The sequence below is a fragment of the Python bivittatus genome, unplaced genomic scaffold (genome assembly GCF_059951505.1).
Source record: "Python bivittatus isolate LINGU-HERP-01145 unplaced genomic scaffold, Pbiv_v1 ctg000560_np1212, whole genome shotgun sequence".
Lineage (NCBI taxonomy): Eukaryota > Metazoa > Chordata > Lepidosauria > Squamata > Pythonidae > Python > Python bivittatus.
The window spans coordinates 3,139,049-3,154,332 of record NW_028277083.1 but is presented as its reverse complement, the minus strand read 5'-3'; the positions used below and the strand labels follow the sequence as shown (position 1 = coordinate 3,154,332).

The following is a 15,284-nucleotide window of genomic DNA, read 5'->3' as shown; positions in this document are numbered from 1 at the left end:
TGAGAAACAAAGCATCCACAGTGACTATGAAGATAGGGCTAAGGAAGCAGCAAAATCCCCTTTGGGGAGTCATGTCTAGTGTTTCCAATGCAGTGCGGCTGGAAGCTAAAGAAAAGCATGATCAGAGAAAGCTATTGAGGGATCATCATGGAAGTTCCAGACTTACCTTTGATCAGTGACCACTGCTGTTGAATAAGCTCTTCACAGAGATGCCGGTACTGCAGGTGGCACTGGATGACAAAATCCTTCTGGCAAAGGAGGTTCTCTTTGTACAAAGCATTGGCTTGAAGCTCTGTGTTCCCCACTTCCAACTCATGGGTCTTGCACAAGAGCCTCAGAACTTCCCGTTGGTCCTTGCTGGTGGTCTGTTTTGGTAGCAGCTTCTCCATCTGGGAAACTTTCTTCTTGGCATTCACCAACCTCTGCTCCAGATCAGCCTAAATCAGGAAAGGAGAACTTGGAAATCTCTCCCCACCCACCCACCCAGCCACTGGATGGTGAGGACAAAATTCTCCTCCATTTCTGAAGTGTTGTCTAAATATTCACAACCAGTTTTTGAATACTAAAGGGAGAGAGGAGCTGTTGCTATTTTGAAGTGACTCTGTTCCTTTGCTGTGGCCACATCAGAATCTCAAGTCAAGATGGTGACCACAATGCGCATAAAAAAGGAGCAAGACTTCAATTCCATGGATGGGGCTATTATTTTGACCCCCTCCCCTTCGGTTACCCCAGGGAAGCCTATAAAGGACTCACATGTACAACATGGTGTATGTTCCATTATTTAATTCCATTAAATATAGTCCCTTTTTCATACAAAACTCTGAAAATATGCTTCCAGAAAATACTGTTTCCCACACGTTACAGATCAACTTGGTAAACAGAGCTGCAAGGCGGTGGGAAGGCAGCATCTTAAAATCCCACAACACAATCTAATAAAGCAATAAATTGCAAAGCTTTCAGAAGATAACTATAGTGGTGGCCTTCTTTCCATTTGCTGAAAAATTTCTATCTCTTTACCTCAAAGGAGGAAGACCTAGAATTTATGTCTACGGCATAACAACACCCAAGATGAGACATGAACATATCTCCCTTCGACTATATTCTCAGCAAATCTCAACTAACCTGTTTTAAAGATAAATTATTTGGGGAAAACTGAAATAGATATTTATTAGTTAAATAAAAACATCATTATTAGATATGTCACTAAATAAGTACTGCATTTTTTTCCCCATTTGATGAAAAATGTTCCCCAGGTTTGGAAAGTTATAACAGTGGAAAGGTGTTATTTTTGTTCACATGCACACACACCGAGCTTAGTTGCACAATTCTGAGCCAATTGCAAATGTTCCTTCCTGCTGTTACCTTTAAGGCAGCCGTTTTCCGCTGCTCTGTCACCAGTGTGTTTATCTCTTCCCTGGCAATCGTGACCTCCACAGGCTCCAGAGAATCCTCCTGTTCTTCTTTCTTGCTTGGATGGTGTGTGTTGGCACTTTGGCCAGCTTGATGAACTCTCTCTCGTTCCCAGCTGGAAGGAAGGACATTATGACCAGAGCTGTTCCAATCTCAGGACCTGGAGGTCTCCATCAGTTCCTCTCCAGTTGGGTACCCTTGAGATACAGTTGACTTCAGTGTCCTTAACTTGCAGCCTGTGTATACATGGCTGTTCTCTAACCCTGAATTAGCAACCCCGGAGGATCAATTCACCCAAACATAAGAAGTGCCCTCAGCCCATCCAAACTGACTGCCAATTCTGCCCTCCAACTAATGTGTTGGATGTAGAGTTGATCCGAGCAACTGGAACAGCACCCTCTAACTTTGGCTGCCCTTCGAAATATAAGTGGGGTTGAGCCTGGTTAATACTTGGATGGGAGACAATGAGAACATCCCAAGGCTGTAGACAAAATGGCGAAATGAAAATAAAATCTGAAGACGTCCATGGCAAACACTTCAGTAGTGTTGCTCTTAAACTCCATGGACTTGTGGACACCAGGAATCAAACTTGACTCAAACGTGACGACATCATTAAAAAATGCTAGGGCCCTGAAAAAGGGGACTGTATTCAGTGAAACATTATGCAATAATAAATGTGTAAGCCTTTAGGGTGCCACAAGATTCTCTGGTTGCAAGTTGAAAACGCAATGAAAATGAAACTATAGATCTGAAAGCATTCATTTCCTCCAAACGATTCTCTCAGCTGGGTTTTAAAAGATGGTTCATTATTTTATCAGAGGCCACAATGCCCTTTAGTGACTCTAAGGCACAAATTTGCAAAAACTTAGCAAGTTTTTTTTTTTTTAAGTTCTGGAGTCTTATTTACAGGAACACCATAAGCCCCAGAAAAATGTGGTTGAGCACCATTGGGGATACTGCAGTGATGTCTCAAGCTGTGTTTTAAGGTTCCTTAGAAATGTTTCAGAGATTTCTTTACAACAATAATGATAACACTAATAGCAGAGAAACATTTCTGAAAGGAAACTTTGCAGCCATTGTTGATTTCTCCTACAAGGCTTCTATTCATCTGTGGTGGATCTGAATATCCATTGCTTTGATCTCAAATTCCCATTGCTTCTCTAGACACCTCAGCTTAAGGATATCCAGTGAACTGTTTCCATAATTGGAAAACTCCAGTCCTTAGCAATCTTCTCCCCCTTAGCCAGGGGTGTCCACAAGATGCGGTCAAAGAAGTGGAGCTGAGGCATAGTGGTGCAATCAAAGCTCTGGCTGTTTTCACACAATGACAAACATGAAGAGCAGAGGTTCAATTGCACCATTTTTACTTTTTTGACCATATCCTTTGGACACCCTTGTCTTTAGCTGAAATTTGCTTCCCTGTGATTTCCTCTCTTTCACTCTAACTCTGCTATCCAACAACAGACGAAAGATTGGTTGCAAAAAAGGTCCTGTGGCTCACTCTGCAATCAGGAGAAGGTGCCTGGAGGTGTCCACATGGAGTTCCATGTTGGAATTCTCCAGCTCCATTAAGCTGCGTCGCATGTCCATCTGTTCCTTGAAGGCACCCATCAGTTGTTTCTGTAATTTCTGCAGCTGTTGATGGCCGTACTCTTCAAAGTCCAGGGGAGCCTCCCCTGAGGGAAGACAAGAAGTGAGACCTTTCAACACCTCAGCTTTGCAATTTACTTCTGAGTTAGTTTCTAGCCTCTAGAATGAAATACCATGCCGACTAATCTAAGTATAAACCCTGGTTAAACAGAGTCAGGGTTATTTCCAAGGAACTATCTATGGCTAGGGGTCCCATTTTTCCAGATTTACTGGACTGTTCCCCCACCCTTCAGGTTTTTTTCTTCCAAAGAAGTTGTCATTTTGCAAAGATGGGTTCCCTTGATGCTCCTCCTAGCTCCCTTTCATGTTTTTCTTGGCAAAATAGCAGCGTCCCTCATCCTGACACTTCAGAAATATAGGGACTGAGTTTTAAGAAAACCATGAAAGCTATAGTGATTTAGTGCAGAGAAGAGGCCAAATTCCCACCTTGCCCTTGTGCATCTTTGGCACCAGAGTTCAGGAGATGTTTCTCCTTCCCCTGGTTTTCAACCTTAGCCTTCAAGCATTCAATCTCACGCCGTAGGTCAGAAATGATGCTGGTATACTGAGCGATGTGGTAAGAGACATTGAGAAGGTTACGTTTCACCTGTTGAAGCAGAAACATCTGGTCGGGCATTCCAGTTGTTCTAATAATGTTAAGGATAACGACAGCAGCAACAGATTGCAAGGAGTCATGATTTAGATGATGCTCTGATACTCTTTAGCTCAACCTTTATGCCCGGTCTCTCTTTGGACCCACGATTCATTGAAACATATGGACCACACACCTACTAGCGAGTGCCAATTGGATTGTACCTGAAAGTGGGGGCTCTGAGAAATGAAGAAACATCTCTGTGGAACTATGAGGCTTGTAGAACCCCCCATCTCTCCAAAATGGCTACAAAATAAAAGTTCTCTCCCTTCCCTTCAAAAACCTACGAGTCTAAAGAAGAAATATTCTGCTCACCACCTGTACATGAGGATGGAGATAGCCTCGAAGAAAGAAGGCATGAACCATTAAGTGAACATCAGCTTAGCCCCGGGAAGGGAGAGAAGGTAAGAAAGAAGCTGAAGATAAACCCACTTTGATTCTGTTTGGTACAAGAGGAAGCAGAGGCAGGCTTTCAAGATTCAGTTATTATACCCTATAACGATAGAGTTCTAGTAGCCCCTGTGTTGCCTTTTCTCAGACCTGGCCGACCTTGAAGCCTTGACACTACCCAAAGAATGTTGACTGTTAGTTCAAAAGAGGACTCTGTAATGGGGGAATCAAAGACATCTTTGGTGTGAAGGTAAACAAGCGTTGGTGCCCTTTGTTCTTGGTCCTCTCTATTATTCTTGGATTTCCAATTCTTGGAAGTCAGCAGCCAGCTCTCATGCCTTTTCCTCTCTTACCCTTGTTTTGATGTTTTTCGCTCGATAGGCATACATCAGAGTCGTCCGAGATTCTTCAAAGTAGGTGCTGGCTGGGCTGATGTGGGCAATCATAACTGTTTTGCTGTTGCCCCCCAGGGAGTCCTAGAGAAATAAGGTCCCTGTGAGTATCTGGCTCATCACCGCCAACAAAATAAGCTCTACAAAAGTGGATTTGAAGGTTGAGACAGGGCAGCACACCCAATTATATTTTTCCTGACCCCGAGCGACCAGAACCATCTACAGGTGAGTATTCAGCTGAGGAAACATCTTTGAATCTCCTTATTCTATTGCTACTTTTGCCATGGCACAGGAGATGAAGGGGACCTGCACAGCTTTTTCTTTTTCTCTCCTACCACCTCCCCCCATCCAAAAAACCACTCACTGTATCCACAGAACAGCCTTGTGAAATAGCCTGGGGTGAAATTAGGGGACCCAGCAAGAGTCATCCGTTGAATTTCATCACGCTTGGGGTTTATCTCTCTCAATATATGAATGGTTTTGGTGAAGGTGATTTTTACATTCAGCACCATCTGGAGGGTGGAACCTGGCTTGTAAGCCCAGGTTGAGAAAATATAATCTATATATTAAAAGTTATGTTAAATATAGCTATATATTAAAAGTGAATAGAATCCAGGAGCAATTTGCCAATGTCCTACTCTGAGGGGAAAAAACCACAAGACTCATTACCTTCAACAAACGGGTAAGTTTGCTGTCTCGGAAATTGATGTATTGTGTTCGGCTGGCCCCCTTTTCACTCAGCGCATTGATGCAATTCCCTAGAGCAAGGAGCGACCGGTTGATATGGGCCCCCTCCTTCATCCTTTTGCCCTGATTTTGTGTCTGTGGAGAAGGAGAGAAAAGATTAACTTTTGCACCAGGAAAGAAACACAAGAACCCTGATAATTTAGCAGTACATGGAGTAGAACAGTGGCTGAAAAGTTCTCTATAAATCAGACAGAATTATTCTAAGACAGGGTATCTTCAAACTCCCTCCTGTGAGGTGAACTTTAAGTAGAATTACAAAAGCCTGTTCTAAGTAGATCCTCCAGAGGTTTTTGACCACCCCCACAATCCTGTGCTATTTGTCAGAGCTGATAAATTTCAACTACATTCACTTGGGCTAAATCATAGCTTGTTTTACCCATAGCTTATTGACAGAATGGTTGAATCTTCAGCATGCAAACAGATGCTGTAGCACTGAGCTAGAAAGGTTGTGGGCACAGCAGGAAGAACTTCCAAGTTTGGAGAGGTCTGCATTAAGCAATGGCCACTGAGAGGTAGAGAACTGTCAGCCTTACCAGGTAGACCAGACAGGAAACATGATCAGATAAGCTAATTCTACTTTATTTTGAAGGTACTGTACATTAACAGAATCTTGCAAATCTGAAAGTAAAGTTCTCCCCCAGTCTTCTTTACAGCCCGAGAACTTAGGGAGGGTCCCTTCTGAGACTCTTGCCCCACCTACTATCCAGCTGCGGGCTATGCCATCTCTTATCTGACCATTCCCTACGCAACATCTCTTTGCCCCATCTCCCAAGGTCTTTCCCACATGCCATTACAAGAACTGAAGGATGGCTGACATCACCTGAGCGGCCCTTTCTGATCCAGCCAGGTCAACCATGAAGAGCCTCCCAACACGCACTTCCTCACCGATGTCTTTCACTCGGCTGGTCTGCTTCACGGACACTTGCAGAACAGCATGCGATCGTGAAGAAGTCTTGTTGGCAGCTGTGGGCTCCTGAGTGCGCTCCTTGTTCCCTTTGGTCAACAACTGCATAATCTTTAGAACACAAACATGTATCCATGTGGAGGGGGGGGACAGGACAAGATGGGCCAGGACCCCTTAGGGTGGCTTAATTTGAAGATCAGGGCATAAAAAGAAGGGACGGTGGGACCACAGCCCATTTGGATAAGCGGTGGGATCTAGTATCACTTGCTTGCTCTACTACAAGACATAAATGTACAAATACATGGATGCCACAAACATATCTATGGATTGTTTCTTTTGTTCAATATAAGAGAGCCAGCTGCAGAACTAGAAGGAGCAGATGTGTTGGCTCCAGCTCTACCAATCAGATACCTTCCAGATGTGTTGGATTCCAGCCAACAGTCCAATGATGGTGCCATAGTCCAACTCATGTGGAGGAAACAAGATTGGGGAAATTTACATGTAGATTGAATCCTGCCAAGAAGGCCAATGCGAGAATGGATTCTCAACATTGACAAAGAGGCAGTAGCTATTCTGCAAACAAAAATCAAGGTGCCGGTTGGCCCACCTTTTCAAAAGGGACAAGCCTTTACTGAAAGAGGGTGAGAAAGCCAAAGAAGAAGCTAATGGGTTTGAATTGCCTGTGTATAACGTTCTTATTTGAAAGCAAAAGTACTTGTTGGAATTCTTAGGCAACCAACTTAATCTTTTTCTTAACTCTTATTAATCAGAACTTAGAAAAACTAGATCTTTGAACGTTCATTGCAAGTTCTGACTATTGTTAGAGCTCTATCTCGCTCCAGTCCTCCCGCTGTTGAAGCTCACTGAACACTGGGCATCCAATTCTCCCTTGGATTGTCTGGTTCATCTGGACGGACACTGTTCTTGCAACAGAGTAGACAGGCTTAATTCTTGAGCGCTGACGTCTTCCCTCCCCACAGAAGGCTGGTCACACTTACTTCCTGGGCATTCGTGGTTGAGACTTCCGTTATTCCTGCAATCTGAATGCATCCTTTGGAATCTTCTCTTAGCTCAAGGTAGCCCATGGATGGATTCAGGAGGTCACGAATAACTTCATTATAAATCTGAAAGCAAAAGGGGAGAAATGGAATATACCCATCTAGTCCAAAACTGCTTACCAAGGCTTGCCACTCAGTCCCGCACAGTCTCCAGTGAAGATGGGTCTTTTCCATCAGTTGCTTCTGGATCCTTTTCCCCCCCCCCGAAGATTCAAGTGGGTCATTCTCATGCAAAGTGGGTACAGGACCAAAGGATGGGGCTTCTCTCCTAGAGGGACAAATGTTTCCCTTTTATGGAGGAGGGGGTGGGAAGATTTGGGGCTGACATAGTTGCAGAACACATGGTTTGATTTCATCCCTACTATCCCTTGGGGTGCTCCAAGCTATGCCTCTTCTTGCTTAAGCATGCAATCCTCTAAAAGTGGTCATCTCACCTCCAGGTACGACATGCAGACCAAATAATCCTTGTCATCTCCTGTGGCCTTAATGGCTTGAAAGAGATCGTTGAGGGTACGGATGTAAATTCCAGGTTCTGAATCCATCCCCAGCATAGTGTAGGTTTTCCCAGCCCCTGGGAAAAATGGGGAAGAGGAAGAAAGAAAGATAATGGGAACCCTCACTTCTAAATGCTCCAGTTCCAACAGGTAAGTTTTGGATGCAGTTCACAAAAGAGAGAAACTCCTTCCATCTCTGTTCCACTCATTCCATGTCAGCCTTACCAGGTAGACCAGGCAGGAAACGTGGCCAGATGAGCTCATTCTACTTTATTGTAAAGCTACATTAACAGAATCTTGCAAGACTGAAAGTACAATCTTCCCCTTGTCTCCTTTACAGCCCAAGAAACTAGGGAGGATCCCTTCTGAGCCTCTTTCTCCTGCCATTATGCAGCTGTGGGCTATGCCCCCTCTTATCTGACTGTTCCCTAGGCAGCATCTCTTCACCCCATCTCCCAAGGTCTTTCCCATATACCATTACATCCCACCAGCCCCAGCATTAGCAAAAAGACAGAGCTATTTTACCTGTGGGACCATATGCAAAAATAGTTGCATTGTATCCTGAGATGACACCTTCTATGAGGTTTTTAGTAGTGGACAAATAGACCTCCTCCTAGGAGCAATAAAAGAGGACAATCAGGGGTGCTTTCAGAACCACTTGTATTCATGCTTTTAAACTTCTCAAGGCAAGCTACAGGTTTCAACCACCAGATTAGTTTATTGTGGTATGGTTGGAGTTAAAACTCCTAATATTTAGGCTTCTTTTTCCCTTGTTCCTCCACACAGAGAGAAGAGGAGCTGGAAAGTCACCTGTTGCAGCATTTGCTGGGGAACAAAATCATCTCCCTATATGGAGAGAACCAGTATGTTGTGACACAGACTGGCTTCTCTCTCCAAAATTATAGGACTAATTTGGACTGGAGGTCGAAAACTGCCTTTTAAAAGAGAAGAGGATTTAAATATCTAAATGCAACCTATTTGTATAAAGAAGAATAAAATGTCTGGGGAAATGCAACATCATGCTTTGCTGTTTCTACTTAAGGAATTTTCCTCCCTTCCCTTGCATGTAGAAAAGTAGTATGTCAGGGGAAAAGGCTAAGGAGATCCTCCCACTTTGGCAGGCTAACTTCCTAAATACGTCAAGATCTGCTGATCGTTGCACTCAGAGTCAGAAGGAAGCCGTCACCAGGATCAAAACTCCCTCATTTTTCAGCTCGCAAGCCTTGATCTCTTCATTCATTCCTTTCCTACCATTCTCCAAATCAGCTTCTCCCATCCTGATGCACTCCGGGTACGCTGGAGAACAAATCCGTCATCCTCAGCCATTCTGGTCAAGGATAGAGGGATTTTCATCCCAGCTCAACTGCGGGTCCAAAAAACAGCTTTTATCTTCGGTTCAGAAGCTACTGTGCCGGGGAGCCGCTCGACAGCCAAGCCTTTCACACGTCCCTGCAGCACGAAGCCACCGATGATGTGATATTTCTATATAGCCTGGAGCATGCCATTGCATGAAACCCTGGGAGCTCATCTTCCCATTCACTGTCCAACCCCCCAAGCAATGGCACAACTTCCTCGCCTCTTGTTAGAACTTCTGATTACCAAGTATTTTGACACTTTCATGGCTCAGTGGGTTGTGCCTCTATAGATCAAGAAGTACAGAATAACTCTTCCGTTTCTTAGCACATTTCGCTATCGCTTCTGGAGTCCTTCTTCACGCCCTTCATGGGTGTGAAAAGATTTTGTACTGCTCGGGGGCCTTAAGAAACTCCAACGTCAACAAAACCGAGAAGGTGACGAGCAGCTTTTAACTATGCACGGGGCAAAAGGAAAAGCCAGGAATGGGTGGATAGATTGGATCCATCAGTCTGGATTTCAACCAAGGGCACCTAGCATGGATGGGATGAAGAAGAATGCCAGAGAAACCAAGCAGAAAGGCAGTGCTTGGATAGAAAAAATAATAGAGCTTGGTGATGCAAAGTAACATAATTAGGCATGTTTGTGTCCATATTAATGGAGCCAACCTCCAACACCAATACTGGTTTGCTGGTTAGCATCAAAGCTGGTTGTGGGCAGTACCAGTTGGTCAGACTGTATGTTATTAGCAAAACCCTCCCTCCTTTTTCTCTCTCCTTCCTTCCTTCCTTCCTTCCTTCCTTCCTTCCTTCCTTCCTTCCTTCCTGCCTTCCTCTTCTCTCCTTCCTTCTATCTCTCTCTCTCCTTCCTGCCTTCCCGCCTTCCCGCCTTCCTTCCTTCCTTCCTTCCTTCCTGCCTGCCTGCCTGCCTGCCTGCCTTCCTCTTCTCTCCTTCCTTCCTTCTATCTCTCTCTCTCCTTCCTGCCTTCCCGCCTTCCTTCCTCTTCTCTCCTTCCTGCCTTCCTGCCTTCCTCTTCTCTCCTTCCTTCTCTCTCTCTCCTTCCTTCCTTCCAGCCTTCCTTCCTCTCTTCCTTCCTTCCTTCCTTCCTTCCTTCCTTCCTTCCTTCCTTCCTTCCTTCCTTCCTGCCTTCCTGCCTTCCTGCCTTCCTGCCTTCCTGCCTTCCTGCCTTCCTGCCTTCCTCTTCTCTCCTTCCTTCTATCTCTCTCTCTCCTTCCCGCCTTCCCGCCTTCCCGCCTTCCCGCCTTCCCTCCTTCCTTCCTTCCTTCCTTCCTTCCTGCCTGCCTGCCTGCCTGCCTTCCTTCCTTCCTTCCTTCCTTCCTTCCTTCCTTCCTTCCTTCCTTCCTTCCTTCCTTCCTTCCTTCCCCTCACACACAAACAGAATTCTTAAAATGCGCTGAGGAGTTTTATTTTTATACCTACAGTTGTAGCTGCAAACCAGCTAGAGAGCATTATGGTACAGAAAGCTGGTATGTAAGATACTGTTTTTGCATTGTCTTATTTGAAAGAGAGGTGGATTTATTTATTTATTTTAGCCATTGTAATGGCTCCTGCTCTGTTTGAATAACCAAATGATCACCATGGTTTTTTTTTTTTGTCATTTTCTTTCTTCCGTGGAAACTTAACACAAGGCTTGAACTTGCAGAATTGGCCCCAGTAGAGTACGCTTCCAGATCTAGATGCATTCATACCAGGCATCTTTGGCGAGGCATATCTAGCATCCGCAGTAAACATGACTTCATCTCTCAGGAGTGTTTCAACTTTTTAACTTCACTGTAGGTTTAAAAGTCAGTAATATCATCCCCAGTGACTTACGGCCAAGATGCAGGATGAATACTAGGGCACATTATCAGGTCCTAAGAGGGATACCGAGAGCAAATCTACACCAGGAAGAGAGATGAGAGAACTTATAGCCTTTTTATTTCTTTAAAATTAGAGGTAAGGCAATCAGTAGGTGATATCTCATAATCTGATTCATTCCACATCAAGAGGCAGAGATGAGGTTGTGGGCTAATAAGAGATCAACTAGGAATGTGTTCTGGAGGGGAAGAACCAACAGGGAAAGATGACACAAGATGCTCCTTCAATCCACAACCGGTACCAATCACCAGTGGGCACTTTAACCAATGTGAACGTCACCTGTATGTTCAACTTCACCCCCTATTCGGACAAAATATCTTGAGAGTTACCTCTGCCAAGCGAGAACTGAAATTCCCTCTCAGATGCTCATGTAGGAAACATCTGGACAAGCTTCACCCACCCACCAGGTGCCTTCCAGGTAGAGTAGGACAACACCCATGTGGGTTGGCTGATATTGGTGCTTCCTAAAATGACTAAGCAATACATTTAAAATGTAGCATTAAAAAAGATTCGGAAGAAAATTAGGTTACAGCCTCCAGGTTATTCAGCCCGGAAGGACCACCTCACCTGTGTTGCTTGGGGACCAAAAACCATGTCAAAAATAAAGGTTTTCTCCCTTGACCGATTGGCACGCAAGATATCCTCTGGATCTTCCATGGGATCCATCAGAACCACGATCTATTACAGAGAAGCAGATTCAGTTGTTCATAGTGATGGTGACAGCACCAAACTCCATAAAACCATAGAACTGGGAAGGGGTCAAGGAGGTCATCCAAACTCAGTCGTTTGCAATTACAGTCCTTGACAGAGAGTTTAGAGCAGTGTTTCTCAACCTTGGCAGCTTGAAGATGTGTGGACTTCAACTCCCAGAATTCCCCAGGGTTTTTGCCCCCTTTTCAACACAATCCAGACTGATATTGTCTTTACACTGCCCCTTTGTACATATTCAGCACTCTTTCAAGCAGTGTAAGCAATCCCTTATACGGATGCAACTTTGCAAGATGGAGCAAATCTCTTTTTGTTATCACACTCCTATTATAAAAAGCTCCGGAAAAGACTGTTTTGCAGTTGAAATGTGCAAATTATGCGGAATTTAGGATCAGAGCTAAACCGGCCTGTGAGAAACACTCTGCGGTGGGCTGGAAGTAGTTACTCTGACAAATCCACCCGTTTTAGGATTGACAAGCTGCCCTGGAGACATAACAAACGTGTTGCTATTTCTCATTATGTTCCCCTAATGGAAAACCTGAAGAAGAAAATGTTCTTAAAGCAGAGGCTTGGTCTCTGCTGGTGTATATTTTAAAAGAAAAGCAGAATGCTTCTTCGTCAAAGATTATAGAGCCAGCCTGTTTTCTCTGGGTTCCCCCAGACAGATTTTTCTTGACTTGCATGTAGAAGTAATGTGGAAGAAGAACGCGATTTTATTCTTCTCCACTGGAACCTATCCGATGGAGGCCTTTTCACCCACTAGAAGAATTACATAAAGGGAATTGCCCAGCAAACTTTTGACAGCTTTGTGGATAAATGCATACAATTAGGAAAGGGTTTGCCGCGTAGATTACAAACCATCGGCCCTTTTAAAAACTAAAACAAAATTGCGGCTGTGTAAATCAGAGCAGAGATGCCAATGTGGGCAATGAAACCCCTGAAAATTACAAGACGGTGTTTATCCAATGAACAGATTTGGAATATCAAAATATTGTGTCGTGCCCACCACATTCCGGCTTCTGATGATATGCACAGCTAATGGCAAACCCCAGATTGGACAGAACCTTGTATGAAAGCAGCAAGATCTCTGAAATCATAGGGAAAATAGGAGGCTGAACCTTATACTGCTCCCCACCCCACCCCACCCCATCTGAGACTTTTTTGGCACGAGGATCTGTCTGGTAGTCCAGCTTTTAAACGTTGTCCTGGACAGGAGGGTTTACTTCCAAAAAAAGCGGTGAATTTCAGCCAATCACCGTTTTTTTCTAAGAACTGGCCCCTTGTTCTGTAGTGTGTTGATTTCTTTATTTTCCATTTAAAAAAAAAAAGGAGGGGGGAAGAAAAGCTGTGGGTGCCATAGAAGAGCTGAGCATGGAAGCGATGGTAGCTCTCTTTAGATCAGTGTTTTTCAAATTTGGCGACTTGAAGACGTGTGGACCTCAGCTCCCAGAATTCCCCAGCCAGCACGGCTGGCTGGGGAATTCTGGGAGCTGAAGTCCACACGTCTTCAAGTCGCCAAATTTGAAAAACACTGCTTTAGACTAACATACTTGCAACTCCAGTGCATAATTTCAGTCCAATCCTGCCTGGTTTCTGCAGCTTTCACCATTTCCACGGACCCCACTGCCCCTTCCCTGGCCTAGTTCTCCCCCCCCCTGCACCCCCCCTCTCACCTGCTCCCCCACTCTGTGAGCAATGACCGTTGCGCCTTCCTCCAACTCGGCTTCGTTGATGGGACGGATGCGGAGAGCCACCTGCAAGCGAGAACGAGAATCGGCCTTTCCGGAACGCAGGGATTCCTGCAAGGTGCACCCCTGGGATTTCTGCTCAGCCCCTGGGTGCCCAGGGGCTGTTCAAGGTGCCCATTTCCAAAGCAGTGGCGTGTCCCCTTTCCGGGGGGTGAGGTGGGGGGTGGAATTGTCTTGCATGCATTTCATCACATGAAGAAACCCGGAGAGTGGGGTAAAGCACAAGCGTCAGGTGAGTTTTAGTATTTCAGTGGGTGCTCGCCCCGCGCACATTGATATCCAGCATGGAATGGATGCTGAGCCCGTGGGGAGGCTTTGATGTGAGCCCCCCCCCAATTTAAAGGAACCAGCAATTCACAGGGGTGGGGGTGATGGGGAAGGACAGGAGCGGTGCCTCATCAGCTCTGTAGCACTTACCATCAGCTGGTGTTCTGCTCCCAGATCCTTCATCGTAGCTGAACCCCCCGAAAGCCCCTTCCTCTGGGCTGCACCAGGGGACGTGGAGGGTGACAAGGCACCCATTAGGCACGCCGCAACGAAGCAATTTGCAAAAAGAGTGGCTCCGTGAAGGGAGGGGGAACAGGAGCAGCAGCCTGCAAGGGGAAAATCTGCATTTTCCCTGGGGAGAACAGGTGATGCAAATGAAGACGGAGGCGCAGGGAGCCAAAGGAGGAAGGTTCAGCGCCAATCAAAAGGGGCCTTTTTAACTGGCCACGTTGAACCCCCGGGATTTGCTGCCACTGAACGTGACAGCTGTGAACTTAGAGGGATAGTCTGAAATCCACCCGTGACAAAGCGTTCAAGTCTATTCATCTGGCATTGCTGCTCTACTGGCAGATTTCAATGGGAGTTCAGCAGGGCCAACCTACCGAGCACATCTCTAAACATGCACAACATACCACAAAGACAACACTACAATAATTCAACTTAATGCCCCCATTTCATGTTAAGAGGGATTTTTAGGTCTGGGAAAGCTCCCAGATGCGATCCTTCACTTTCTGCAAAGAAGCCAAGCTTCAGGAATGGTTTACTGTGTGCTGCTCCCTGAAGATCGAGAGAGAAACTGCCAGGAACACATGGGGAAATCCTCTAGTAACTCCAGCGTCAAGTATTATGTTGAAATAAAGACGTTTAAGGCTCTACAAAGTTTATTAGAAAAACGAAGTCTCTTACTTGCTGGGGCCCTAAAGGAATAAACACTTGATCTCAATTGATTTAGGACTGACGCTGTCAGAGCTCCTAAGTGTGAGATATATGCCTAATTGGTATTATCTAAGCCAGTGTTTCTCAACCTTGGCAAGTTTAAGATGGGTGGAGTTCAGCTCCCAGAATTCCCCAGCCAGCCCTGCTGGCTGGAGAATTCTGGGAGCTGAACTCCACCCATCTTAAACTTGCCAAGGTTGAGAAACACTAATCTAAGCCATTGACGTTTCCCTTGACTTTTTACTGCTCCAAATGAGTTTAGTAGAGTTTACCAAACATAGACCATGGCTCAGTATACAGTGGGGCAAAAAAGCATTTAGTCAGCCACCAATTGTGCAAGTTCTCCCACTTAAAAAGATGAGAGAGGCCTGTAATTTCCATCATAGGTATACCTCAACTATGAGAGACAAAATGGGAAAAAAATCCAGAAAATCACATTGTCTGATTTTTAAAGAATTTATTTGCAAATCATGGTGGAAAATAAGCATTTGGTCACCTACAAACAAGCAAGATGTCTGGCTCTCACAGACCAGTAACTACTTCTTTAAGAGGCTCCTCTGTCCTCCACTCGTTACCTGTAGTAATGGCACCTGTTTGACCTTGTTATCAGTATAAAAGACCCCTGTCCACAACCTCAGTCACATTCCAAACTCCACTATGGCCAAGACCAAAGAGCTGTTGAAGGACACCAGAAACAAAATTGTAGACCTGCACCAGG

General features: G+C 45.1%; 1 protein-coding gene across 1 annotated transcript; it reads right to left on the bottom strand.

Annotated features, from left to right (window-relative positions):
• Positions 1–1,040: 1,040 nt before the first annotated feature.
• On the bottom strand, positions 1,041–13,813 carry LOC103058190 (kinesin-like protein KIF19). Its single transcript, XM_088147764.1, has 13 exons — positions 13,781–13,813; positions 13,289–13,414; positions 11,475–11,585; positions 8,202–8,289; positions 7,617–7,753; positions 7,123–7,248; positions 6,041–6,235; positions 5,143–5,295; positions 4,435–4,557; positions 3,487–3,646; positions 2,912–3,086; positions 1,363–1,525; positions 1,041–1,046 (listed from the first exon to the last, which is right to left on the bottom strand). The coding sequence occupies exons 1-13, from the start codon at positions 13,811–13,813 to the stop codon at positions 1,041–1,043; spliced, it is 1,596 nt and encodes a 531-aa protein (XP_088003890.1).
• Between the last annotated feature and the right edge of the window lie 1,471 nt (positions 13,814–15,284).

Coding starts and splice junctions, on each gene's coding strand:
- LOC103058190 (XM_088147764.1), bottom strand. CDS start 13,813: ATGAAGGATCTGGGAGCAGAACACCAGCTGATG. Junction 8,290..11,474: donor TTGGTCCCCAAGCAACACAG/GTGAGGTGGTCC, acceptor TATTGCTCCTAG/GAGGAGGTCTATTTGTCCAC. Junction 6,236..7,122: donor CAACCACGAATGCCCAGGAA/GTAAGTGTGACC, acceptor TGTGTTCTAAAG/ATTATGCAGTTGTTGACCAA.